Source organism: Artemia sp. Qi Xiang Cuo, chromosome 14 (assembly GCF_049724085.1).
Source record: "Artemia sp. Qi Xiang Cuo chromosome 14, ASM4972408v1, whole genome shotgun sequence".
In the NCBI taxonomy this organism is placed as follows: domain Eukaryota; kingdom Metazoa; phylum Arthropoda; class Branchiopoda; order Anostraca; family Artemiidae; genus Artemia; species Artemia sp. Qi Xiang Cuo.
This window is the reverse complement of record NC_142807.1, coordinates 8,733,114-8,746,037: the sequence shown is the minus strand read 5'-3', so window position 1 is coordinate 8,746,037 and position 12,924 is coordinate 8,733,114. Positions and strand designations below refer to the sequence as shown.

General features: G+C 34.5%; 1 protein-coding gene across 1 annotated transcript in view; it reads left to right on the top strand.

The window, feature by feature from the left end:
- Positions 1-9,485, top strand: part of LOC148944091 (serine/threonine-protein kinase NIM1-like) — a 127,331-nt gene extending 117,846 nt beyond the window's left edge. Inside the window, exons 7-9 of the mRNA XM_089100632.1 lie at positions 3,212-3,430; positions 6,319-6,493; positions 9,242-9,485. Coding sequence (XP_088956758.1) covers positions 3,212-3,430; positions 6,319-6,493; positions 9,242-9,408 — 561 coding nt within the window. The 3' untranslated portion in view covers positions 9,409-9,485. The remainder of the gene's footprint in view (positions 1-3,211; positions 3,431-6,318; positions 6,494-9,241) is intronic.
- Positions 9,486-12,924: the final 3,439 nt, after the last annotated feature.

The following is a 12,924-nucleotide window of genomic DNA, read 5'->3' as shown; positions in this document are numbered from 1 at the left end:
CAAAATTTCGATATAGCCATTTTGTTACGCCTATCAGAAAGGTCTGGAAATTGTGTCTTTGAGGATAACAAATCCCCCCAGCCCTCAGGGTCAGGGTTGGTAATCAGACGCTCTAGTGTCCTTTTTTAAGAGTCAAAGTGATCAGAGGGCAGCTACCCTCTCCCCCCTATATACACGTCTTATTGTCCCGAAATATGTCTAATAGAATTTTGAGATAGCCATTCTATTCAAAATAGTCTAAATATCATATAAGAAGGCTTTTGGGAATAAAGCAAACCCCAGAGACTACGGGCAAGGGTTGTAAGTTTTGCCCTGGGGGTATTAAAGGTTTTACTGGAAGGGATGGTTGTTTAACTTCAAAAGAGGCTCATTCTTTCTCCCTGAAAAATTTTATGTCAATATAAAACGAACTGAAATTAATCAAAAAACTTTTTGCACAAAATAAGTTTTTCAAAAAAAAGTAAAGAACTCCTTTAAACCAAAAATGAACAAAAATGGAATCAAATAATCTACCAAACATACAATTACCACAAATCAGTACTGATAAACAAAAGAAACCCAAAACAAACAGAAATTAAAATAAGACAAACTGAAAACGAGCAGAAATTAATCTGAGTAGGTTTTCTAAACCCTATGATTTCTAAGAGCCAGAATATAATTTGTACTTTACTGAAAAATATTCAAATGAATTTACTGAAAAATTTATATATATATATATATATATATATATATATATATATATATATATATATATATATATATATATATATATATATATATATATATATATATATATATATATATATATATATATATATATATATATATATATATATATATATATATATATATATATATATATATATATATATATATATATATATATATATATATATATATATATATATATATATATATATATATATATAAAAGAATGCATTGCTGGGGAAAAGTTGCTAGTCAACTAGTTGGAAAATGAGTTGTTTTAAGATAGGTTTACTTACCTAAGATAGGTTTACTTTTAATAAGATAGGTTTACTTACCTACGCTACCTATTTACTTACTCACTTTGCCAACACTTATCTACTTACCTTTCTGCTATTTTTAGTCCGTATTACAGGTGCAGGGAAGATGTAAGATGCGTTAACCCAATTAGCATTTTTTTTTTTGTGGCTGAAAAATTTTTGGAGGAATAAGAAGAGCAAATGGTACTGGTGCATTGTGCGGGCAAACTGCTATAGAATGTATCAAGGAAACCAGTCACGAAACCCGTCAAACGGGCTATTTGCAAGAGATTGCAATAAATAAATGATTGCAAAGTCGTGGTTTCTCGATGAGTTACAATATTTGAACGATTGTTTTTGGGGTTTAGGGGGGGGAGGTACCTAGGTTAGGTTTCATTTTTAATATATGTTATGCTTTATGCATTACCCCCACCCCCCCTAATGTACAAATATATAGCCCAAATTTGTTTATAAACTATGATATATTCATCCTATTTTATTTTGTTTCATTAGTATTAACCAAACTTGAGTTATTCGCGGTGCCCGCATAATACACCAGTACCGACTAAATCTTACACCCATAGTTGTGACACTAAAAGAAATATTAAATACAGTTGCCAAATATGGTTTGGAAGCGTAGGAGCTTAGAAGTTTTGAAAATGATTCCAATGAAATTGTTTAAGGAAAGTCATGGTTACCTGTTTGATCGACTATACATCAATCAAACGAATCTACAAATAAGATTAAAAAAGTCGCTCAATCCCACTCCTTAGGGCTATACTGCAATAAAGACAAGATGGCTTTTCCACGTTTTACAGATACAGACGTTTTAGCACTCCCTATGCCCCATCCCCCCCATCCTCCATGTCTCCCTAAAACTGGTGCCCATGGTTGTATAGCGTTAAAAGAAGTAACAGTAGTGGTAATCTTAGCAGCCGTAGCAGTAGTAATACAAATTCACAGACTTAAATTAGATGTGGTTGAAAACTTGAATAAATTCCGGTTACACAATCGCTGGCAACCCTTTAACATAGGCACTTTTTTTTGTTCTTTTTTACTTTTTTTCACTATACTTTAAGCTAAGCACGGCAGGTTTGGTTAAGATTAGTGCATTGCGAAATTTTGAAATAAGTGGAATATGAGTCTTAATTCATGAAGCAGCCTTGAAAGATAAAAAGTGAGAAAATAACTTGAGTATGCAGGATAGAGTTTAAATTTGGATAAAGTTTTAAGTTGAGTCAAAACACAAAATCATAATGTTAGTAGGGATTCTAATTCACGACAATGTGTTGGGTAGGAGGGGCAAGTTTTTTTTCAATTTTATTCGTAATCGAGTCCCAAACAAAGTGTAGTTTTCAAATGTAGGAGACAGTAGAATCTAGGGGACAATTGCCCCTCCTTTGATTTGCGCCGCCAAATATTAGCAGTTCTCTTCGGGCATAATTTATGTGCATATTTGGTGCCGCCAAATATTAGCAGTCTCTTTGGGCAGTAATTTCATTTAATACTTCATTAAAAAAAAAGATATGACAGCTGTTTTTCCTTCAAAAGCCCTTTTTGCGCATAAATTTTCTCGCTTTTCAGTTGCAAACGTATGTAAGCGGAGCAATTTTCGTTAAAAAAATGAAATATAAAACACAAAATTTAAAAGCCCAATGTCTCTGTTAAAAAGCCTCAAATGTTTTGGTATTATTTAATAGATATTAATCCCAAATGAAACAGAAGAATTAAGCAAAAGGCATTTTGAAGATAAGTTGAAAAAGGATATCATAAAATTGGCATAACCAACTGAAAACAGCTGTATTCTTCAAAAAGAAATTTTTTGAAATATTTTACGGTACTTTCACATTATGTGGGCCTTCACAAGGAAACCAGTCATGAAAAACCCGTTTTTGACGTGTTAGTTCATGATACCGCTATAGAGTAATAGAATGCATAACGTGGTTTTCATTACGTATGCGATATTTAAACTGTTGTTTTTTGGGGTTTAGGGAGGGAATAAGGTACCTAGGTTAGGTAAGGTTATGTGTTTAATATATGCAATGCTTTACCCCCCCCCCCTAATGTGCAAATAGCTCGTATATAGCCCAAATTTGTTTCTAAACTATTAGGCCTATATATTCTTCCTATTTTAGTTCATTAACATTAACCAAACTTGACTTTTTAGAAAGGCCCATATAATGGGAAAGTACCAATTTTACTTATAGGCACAAACCGTGGTTGGCTTGAAGAACCAAATTTTGGATGGTAAACTTAGTTACGAAGGAGTGCCATCAAAAGTGTGTGAGGAGCTCATAAGCGCCATCTTAAAACCCAAAGTTTCAGACCGTTTTTCACTGAAAGAGATAAAAGAACATCCATGGATGACGGAGTCTGAAAGTTCACTATCCATTAAAAAATACGATCGAGAATCTTTGGAGAAACTTGTAAGTACGCCTTCCTGAATAAAAAATATTAGTTATAATTTGGTTGTTTTGTTGCGGGAGGAGTTGTCCTAGCCCAGTGGTTGGCGCACTAGTCTTGAAATCCTTTGTCCGTGTGATCAGGGGTTCGAGTCCTGGTGTGCCTGATTATTTGGTTTGGAATATGGGTCGGCAGTGTGACTCTGTAAGCTCAGCCAGAGTCAACCCAGCTAGAAATGGGTACCTGGAGAAATTTGGGGAGAAAGCCCTGGAAACGTCGGATGATTTGCCCCCAACTTGTAGTTAGACATTGAAGGAGAGACTGTCATTTCGTATTTTTTTGTTTTGTTAGAAGTCCATAATTTACGGTTAATCTTTTTGATAGTTATCTCAGAAAAAAAATCACGTCAAAAAAGCTATAGGAAATGAGGCACAGAATTGGAATGTTTTTTGTCTGTTTGCTTTACTTTATAAGTTGATTTAAATATATAATTTAAATTGATATTAAGATTGAAGATTAAGATATGAATTGCACAATGAAATGAAATTTCATTTTCATTTTATTGTGACATGAGAGAACTGCAAAAGAAAGAGAGAGAAATAAAAAGCATTAGCGGAGAGGAGGGAAGGGGAAAAGAATGAACAGGAGAGAAGCGCTGGCATCAGTTGGGGAGCAGGGACAAGGCTATTGGGCTCATTCCCCACTAGATATCTTCCTCCACAAAATTTTCAAAAAACCTTTTATAGGGATATTTTCACTTAAAGATGTTTTTTTAATATTATTATTAAAAGAAATTAAAAAACAGCAAAGTTTCTCCTTAGATTTCGGAAAATACATACTGCGTTTTCCGCCTAAATTTATTGTGGATTAACTGCACTATAGAGGGAAGGTGAGAGGGAGTAACGAAGTGATGAAGGGGGAAAGAGTGACCAAGGACAGAACATGGTGTAGAGCAGGAGTATAAAAAAGAAAACGGAAGGATATGTTAGATTTTTTTAGATAAATTTCTAAAGAATCCTTTTAGGCATAAATCTTTGTAGCGATGTACCTAGCTAGACAGTTCATTCTCCGATCAGTACTGAATTATAAAAGACATTCATGTGCAGCATGGAAATGTGGATCAGACAGATGAAGATCATATTTCTAGATCAGTTATACAATTTAGCCTTCGCAGGGGAAAAACCCGAAGATCGTCCCAGCGTACGCAGTCCATTCCCCTTTCGTAGGCATGTCACACAAATAAACACAAGTTTCAAAAAACAACCAAAAATACCGAAAAATACATCAAATAAAAAAAAATCAAAATAAATACCATCCACAATAATACCAAAAATATGTGTCACAAATCAGGCTGTTCACGAACCAAATGAGCTTTTTCTATTTCAGAAAGAGAAAATGAGCTCAAATTGCAGAAAAAGATAGCTAAAATGGCTCTTCCATGGATCTTGCAAATGAAAATGAAAAATGAAAGAGAAAAATGAAAATGAAAGAGAAAATGAGAAAATGAAGCTCATTTTCTCATTTTCTCATGAAAATGAGAAAATGAGAAAGAGAAAGAAAGAGAAAATGAGCTCAAATTACAGAAAAAGATAGCTAAAATGGCTCTTCCATGGATCTTGCAAGATGGATTTCATCTTATGGACTATGCTAGATTAAATCTTCCATGGAAATGAAAATGAAAGAGAAAATGAGAAAATGAAGCTCATTTTCTCATTTTCTCATGAAAATGAGAAAATGAGAAAGAGAAAGAAAGAGAAAATGAGCTTAAATTGCAGAAAAAGATAGCTAAAATGGCTCTTCCATGGATCTTGCAAGATGGATTTCATCTTATGGACTATGCTAGATTAAAGAATGCATTCATTTTACCTGTCCGTTCTCTCCCTTTTGGTTTCAAGGTCGAGACTCTAGATAACCCATCCTGAATCACTGAAATCACCTATTTTTGTACTTTCCCATTTACAATCTCCGAAGTAAACAATCTCGATCTTCCTTCACATAGCTCATCATGAAGATCCAAATAACCCGTCCTGAATCACTGAAATCACGAAGTGGCGAAAACTTTTGGCGCTTGAAAACTTTTATCTAAAGCCCCCGAAAAACTTTGGACACTGACACAAATACCGATCCTGTAATTGCGAAGGATCATTTAATGAAACACTCACAACCTAATTGTTGGGATTCCGTCCACAAACATGTTACCACCGCGCGTTTTCTCGTTTGCCTTGCCTTATTTGAAAAGTATCGCTCAAGAAAGACGTTTCAAAATTGACGAAGCATGGTTACAGCAGTAGCAGAAACCAAATATAGAATGAACCCCGGCCCAAAGAAACCAAATTTTAGCTTCTAAGAAATCATCTGGTGAGAAACATTTTACAACAAACATTGATTGTTTGTAAAGAAAAGAAGAAGAAGAAATAAACAATCTGGCTAATTTTAAGCGCCAGGGAACCCAATAAATCTATTTTAAATATAAAACAAAACTTCTTTACATGAACTGGGGCAAATGGGTCAACTGGGGCAACTGGGGCATTACTGAGCAAATGGGTCAGTCCTCATGTGCTCAAGAAGATTCCCCATACTCAACACAGAATTAAAGAGAAAAAAATTCTCAATATTTCCCTGCAGATGATCAGTTCAAGCTGAAAAATAAAATCAGCTACCTTTGGTTTTATTTCTCAGCTTTTATTTTGTTGCAGTCAAACTGTTTGGCAAATGAGCAGCCCAAAAAGCATTTAATCACTAGCTATTAGAAATACCTCCACAAATAAAATCAACTTTAAAATATCACCCGCAGCTGCATACCAAATATTCTGATTCAGTAAACTTCTGAGCATGACATTGAGTTCTGCTTAGGTAGGGCTTTGATATCTACTAAGGATTTTGTCATTTATGGGCTTTCTCTTTTTTAAAGGTTCAAGACATGGAAGAAAAAACACGTCAAGAATTAAGTGAGCTTGGAATATCGCATGAACTGCTTAAAAATGAGATGCAAAAAGGTTGCCGAAGTCCAGTCATTGGGGCTTATAGAGTTATCCTCCAAAGAAATTTAAGAAATACCCAAAAAGCAAATAAATTAGATTCTGGAGGTAAGAGAGATATTAAATTTCCCATTCTTTCTGTAAAAACTTACGTTTTTCTTGTTTTTTGGTTTCTTTTGTTAGTTCCATCATAAAACGGAGAGATTAGAATCTAAGTGGCTATAATATACCTATCTTAAAAATAAAATAACTACTACCGTCATGTGCTAAATATTGGGATAAAAATTAAAAAAAAAACAAGAAAAAACTCGCCTAATGCTAATAGTGCCATAGTCTTTTCTTTTTCTTTATTTTCTTTTTTCCATCAGAAACTGGAGAGAATAGGATCTTTGGAGCTATAACTTGGCTATTTTAGAAACTAGAAAACTACCACACCATGGAGAGAAATTTTGCATAGAAATTCATAAGAACCCACCTAATACTACTAGTTTCAAAAGTTGTGTAGTGATTTTTATTTTAAATAAAAAATTTTAGATATTTTTTAACAAGAAAACAGAGATTTACTGGATGACATTTTTATTTTCCTTAAGAGAGGTAATTTGAATTTTCTGTCTTACGAGATCCTCGTAGTCTGTTTCTAGACTCGTTTGCATAGATAGCGTCAACCACAGCAACCCGAGGGCAAGAAATAAACACGATATACGAGCTCTTTCCCTCGAGAAATTATATTCACTTATATAATTTTTCCTCTTCACCCGGAGCCTTATTCACTTACCCCTTACCCTCTGTCCGTGGCTCTGTTTACAAGAAAAGAGATTACTGAACTATTTAATGTTTGTTTCCACAGACGGTTTTTAGAATTTAAGTAAGCAAACTTTTTTTACTGCAAAGTGCCACAAATGATGCTTATTTCACTTAAGGAAACGTGTTAGGTTTAGGTGTCAAGCAAGGTTGCCACCCTGGCCTGGAAGAATTTACTAAATCTGATAGGAAAAATTTACTAAATCGTATTTGTTCTTACTAAATGCTCAAAAAATTTTTTGCGCGTGCAGCTGCCGCCGCACACACACCATCAAGAATCGATTTTTGCTGTAGTAGGAAAATCAATAGGATTTACACAATCTTTTTTCCTTTTTTTTCTTGTTTTCTTTTCTCTTTTTTCTTTCGTTTTCATAGTATGATTGATAATTCCGGAAACCTATAAGTTCAAAAATCCTTTTTTTGGATTATTTGGATATACTACTGGATAGGCGTCATATTCCAGATGCGGTGTGTCCAAGACATCAAACAATAGTCTGAAATCTTGGATTCTGGAAATCCTGCTGATGAAGCCCGGCTTTAAATTTATCAATGGTCTTCAGGTCATAAAATTCAGATATATTGAAAAATTAAAAAACAATCAACGAAGAAAAACAGCTACAACTCATATTCACGAAGCAATTCATTCGATGGAGTGCTTAGAATCTGAGGTGTATTGTTTTAATAATTGCAATACGCTTTTCTATCTAATCTAAAAATTAGTTATTATTACGAAATCAATGTTTGTTGTAAAATGTTTCTCATCAGATGATTTCTTAGAAGCTAAAATTTGGTTTCTTTGGGCCGGGGTTCACTCTATATTTGGTTTCTGCTACTGCTGTAACCATGATTCGTCAATTTTGAAACGTCTTTCTTGAGCGATACTTTTCAAATAAGGTAAATTTCTCCAGTAGGAAAAACAAACTGGACGTAATACCTTACCAATTCACCTTTGCTTGTCTGAGCTTGACAGTGACAAGGAGTGAAAACTGTTTAAACCAATTCGAAACTCGTATAAAAAGGGGATAAATCGTGTTGAAAAAAATTATAGATATTTTTTGCAAATTAAAGAAACTAGTACAAATGATTGGAGGGGGGTTCGAAAAAAGATAATTTTAAATTTAAAACGAAGGTATCTACAAAGAGAGTAATCTTAGAAACAATAAATAATTTCTTTATTTTTAACACGAACAAATAAACTTTCAAATGGGGATAAATCCATTTATTTAGACAGTGAAAAACAGGTACAAAAGTCCAGATATTTTGGTCACATATACAGCGACGGTCTTCAGTAGAAATACTAAAATAATAGAATTGAAACTAGCATATTTATCTGCAACAAAATAAATAACTTTTCGGGTCATTCACAAAATAATGAACTTCACTGGATTATTTTCAGAGAGAGTTCATTGACAAAGCTCATTCAAAGTTCTTGATGTTTATTTAGACAGTGAAAAAAAAGGTACAAAAGTCCAGATATTTCGGTCACATATACAGCGACCGTCTTCAGTAGAAATACTAAAATAATAAAATTGAAACTAGCATATTTATATGCAACAAAATAAATAACTTTTCGGGTCATTCACAAAATAATGAACCCGCAAGTTCATTATTTTGTGAATGACCCGAAAAGTTATTTATTTTGTTGCATATAAATATGCTAGTTTCAATTCTCCGTTAACTCCTTCTACTAACACTCTCTCTTCCTCTAATTATTTGTAAACTCTTTCAGTCCCTCTTAATGACATCCTTCTTTTTGTCCCTGTTCAGGGGCTTATCTTCCTAACGTTATGAATTTTATTCAACTTCCAAAAAAAATGGACTGTTCTAAAAAATTGAAATACTAACAAAGTATATATACACGATTTTATATACAGCCCCTAATGTATATAAAATCGCTCCCCAACCACCTAGCCACCTGTAGCCCTTTTGTCTGTCTTTTTTTTCACATATGTTGCTTTCAAGATCGTGCACAATAAAGATTGAGAGACATAATTAAAGCAATAAACCGATATGTATATAAACCCATAAATTTTAATCTATTTCTTCTATTTACAGGTGTGAATTCTCAATCAACTGCCTCTTCTCCTATTCAAAAGAATCCAGAAATAAAAATTTCACCATCATCACCTCAGAAGCAGACAAGAAGAAAACTTAAACAAAAAATTACCCTGTTGGCGGCTAATACACACAATCACAAATCTAAATCTTGCTCAATTATGTGAGCTTAAATTGTTGTCTATCTATTGTATATATTCTGTATTTATACTTTTTATCATATGAAAATTATAACAGTTTTTCTTTCATACTTTCATTTCATGAAATTTTGTTTCTTGTTATCTCCATAGATCCTACCTAAGAACAACCTAAGGAAAAAGGACCATATCCAGTATTTTTGTTCGAGGGTGAGGGGGGGAGGGATACCAAAAACTTTCACGAAACATATAAAAATTAATTTACCTGTATTTTTATAAATTTTGTACGATTCAGAAAAAATTTCAAGGGGGTTCAAACCAAGCGACTTCACTCCTATAAATATGATCCCGTAAGTTAGTATTATTTGCTGAAAGCTCATCAGCTCAAAATTTTACTGTAATTTTAGTGTTTATTTTCATTATTAATTACAAAAGAAAATATTTGTAATATAATTCGTCGTCAGCAAATCGACCTATTTAGATTCCCCTCCCCAGCAGCGATCGAAATTTTGATAAAAATTATTTTGTTCAAATTCTGTTTAAATAGTGCAGGACAAGGACTATAAAAAATGCAATTCGTCCGTTGCTTACATACAGGATTTATCATTGGGAAGGGGGGAATGTTTGATCATGTGTGTGTTCAATAGCGAATGACCTGATTGATTTGAAGCAAGTTGAAATAATATGTTTTAATAAAGTACCCTTAATTTTTCACCAAGGACTGGTATATAAGGTAAAGAAGCGCATTATTGAAATTAAAGAGTCAACTGGTTGGGACTGTTCATTTTTATTTTTATTGTTTTTTTTTTTCATGCTTAGTTGGTCTTTACCCGTTGCAAAATAAATATCCCTTTTTGCAACAAATTTATATAAATTTCTATAAAGTTAAAAAAGATAAACCGCTATTTCTTTTTATTAACAAAATCAGAGGCAACTCTATAGCATTATCTGTGGGAAAGGGCACTAAGGCTTCAATGTTTTATTATTTATTAATATTATACACCTTAGGGGGCTACGCAAGACATATTTCCTATTTTATCGGTCAACAAACGTATGTTAGGTTGAAGAGCTTCATGTTCGGTTGGAGAACAGTTCAAAATAATGGGTGAAGATACAATCAGAGGCAAACGCAATAGCATTGCCTATAGTAAAGGCCATACGGCTCCTATGTTGTATTATTTATTTTTATTTTTTTCCAAAGGCACTTCATATGGAAGGGATCGTAGTATAAACTTCAAAAGGGGCTCATTCGATAGCAAATTGAGACTTCTAGTGCCCTTTTAAGAGTCAAAAGTGATCAAAAGGCAACTAGCCTCCCACGCCTTTTTCCCCAAATACATCCGATCCAAATTTTTAGGTAGCCATTTTGTTAAAAATAGTTCAAATATCATGCAACAAAAAATTCCAGGGTTGACACAACCCCCCAATGCCCAGGGGCAGGCGTTGCAAGTTTTGCCCTGGGGGCAAATAGGGTTCTTATAGAAGGAATGCTTGTATAAACTTCAGAGAGGGCTAATTTCATTCGAAACGAAAAGTTCTAATTCAATTTTTCAGAGTCAAAAGAGATCGGACGGCAACTAGCCCCCCCCCCCCCTATGCCTTTTTTTCCCAAATGCATTGGATAAAAATTTTGAGATATGTATTTTCTTAAAAATAGTTCAAAGGTCACATGACAAAACTCCAATGTCAATACAACCGCCCAGTGCCCGGGGGCAGGCATTGTAAGTTATGTCCTGGGGAGTCACATAAGGTTCTTATGGAAGGGATAATCGTATAAACTTCAGAGAGGGCTCATTTAATCGAAAATTGAAAGTTCTATTTCATTTTTCAAGAGTCAAAAGTGATCGAAAGGCAGCTAGCGCCCCCCCCCGCCCTTTTTCCCCAAATACATGCAAGAAAAATTTTGAGGTAGCAATTTTGTTGAAAATAGTTCAAAGATCGTATAAGAAATACTTTGGGGTTAACACAACTCCCCAGGGCCAGGGGGCAGGAGTTGTAAGCTATGCCCCGGAGATGAATATGGTTCTTATAGAAGGGAAGCTTGCATAAACTTCAGAAAGGGTTCATTTGATTAGAAGTTAAAAGTTTTAGTTCACACTTTCATACTCAAAAGAGATCGGAGGACAACTACCCCCCCCCCCAATCCCTTTTTCCTCAAATGAAACAGATAAAAATTTTGAGATGGACATTTTGTTAAAATTACTTCAAAGGCAAGATAACAAAACTTCGATGTCGACACAACCGCCCAGGGCTCGGGGGCAGAGGTTGTAGTTATGCATGAGGGCATAAAAAGGTTCTTATGGAACGGAGCCGTCCTAGCCGAGTGGATTGGTGCTCTGGATTTAGGATCCTTCGTCCGAAAGGGCGAGGGTTCGAATCCTAGTGTATCCAATTATTAGGGTTGGGACGGGGTCAGTGGCGTGACTCTATAAGCTCATCCAGAGTCGTCCCAGCTCTAAATGGGTACCTGGAGAAATCTGGGGAAGTTAAACAGGAAGGGTGTGTGAAAGCTTAGGATGGCTGGCCCCCATTCCCCCATTTCACTTCCTGGCTGAAGGGCCTTGATGTGGTAAGGTGGTTCTTATGGTATTTAGGGTTATGTAGTGGTAGATACCTTTATTCTCCCTTCATAGGGGAGATAAACTATGGCCCTAAGGTAACTAAACTTTGGTAGCGTGCCTTAAGCTATGACCGAGCTAATGACGCGTACCAGTTGGGTATATTCGAGGGACTAAATGTAGATTCTAGAGAGGTTGGCTATAACACAATACTTTTATTTAGTTAACATATAATAATAGCAGATATATATATATTCTACTGGGACTGGCTGTCCCTAAGTAGACCACAAGTCTCATAAAACTACAATAATATATAATAAGATATTTAGACACTTAGACTAATCCGACGACATTCCAAGGTATTTCTAAAATCAAAGGACCAGAGGTCAGTCCGGCATAAAATTAGTATCAGTCTACCCCTTCCAATAAAATGTATTTTTTATACATTTTTATCAACCACACCTTTCTGGACCCAACCGACGCAATTGCTAGGAAGTGGTGATTTCTCAATTTCCCGTTAAGCAGAAACTTTGCAGGATATGTTCCTTATCTTAATAAAAAGTGGTATTTCGAAACTTTTTATTTGCGTCTTAATATATTTTTACTAAATTCCTAATTGACTTAAATTAGAAGGCTTCATCACAATACTCCCTATTTAAAGAAGAGTTGTCCACAACTCTCAATACTTTACTTTTAAAAACAACTTAATTTTGTTTACAGCTATTATGCTGCCATCTTTGGGTCATTATCTGCATATACCCTCAATGGGTTTCCTTAGGGTCATATTTATGGTCAAATATAGGCCATGTTTTTTTTGTCGAAAGATTCCAATTTTGAAATTCATCCTGGTTTCTCTTTTTCTCTGTCTCTGACTGAAAAATACTCTTTTTACCCTTTTTCATGTGCATCTTCTGTTTTAGCTTGACCCCAAGCGGCTTAAGCATTATATTAGCGGTTCTGCTTAAATTAGATTTCAAGTTATATTAGA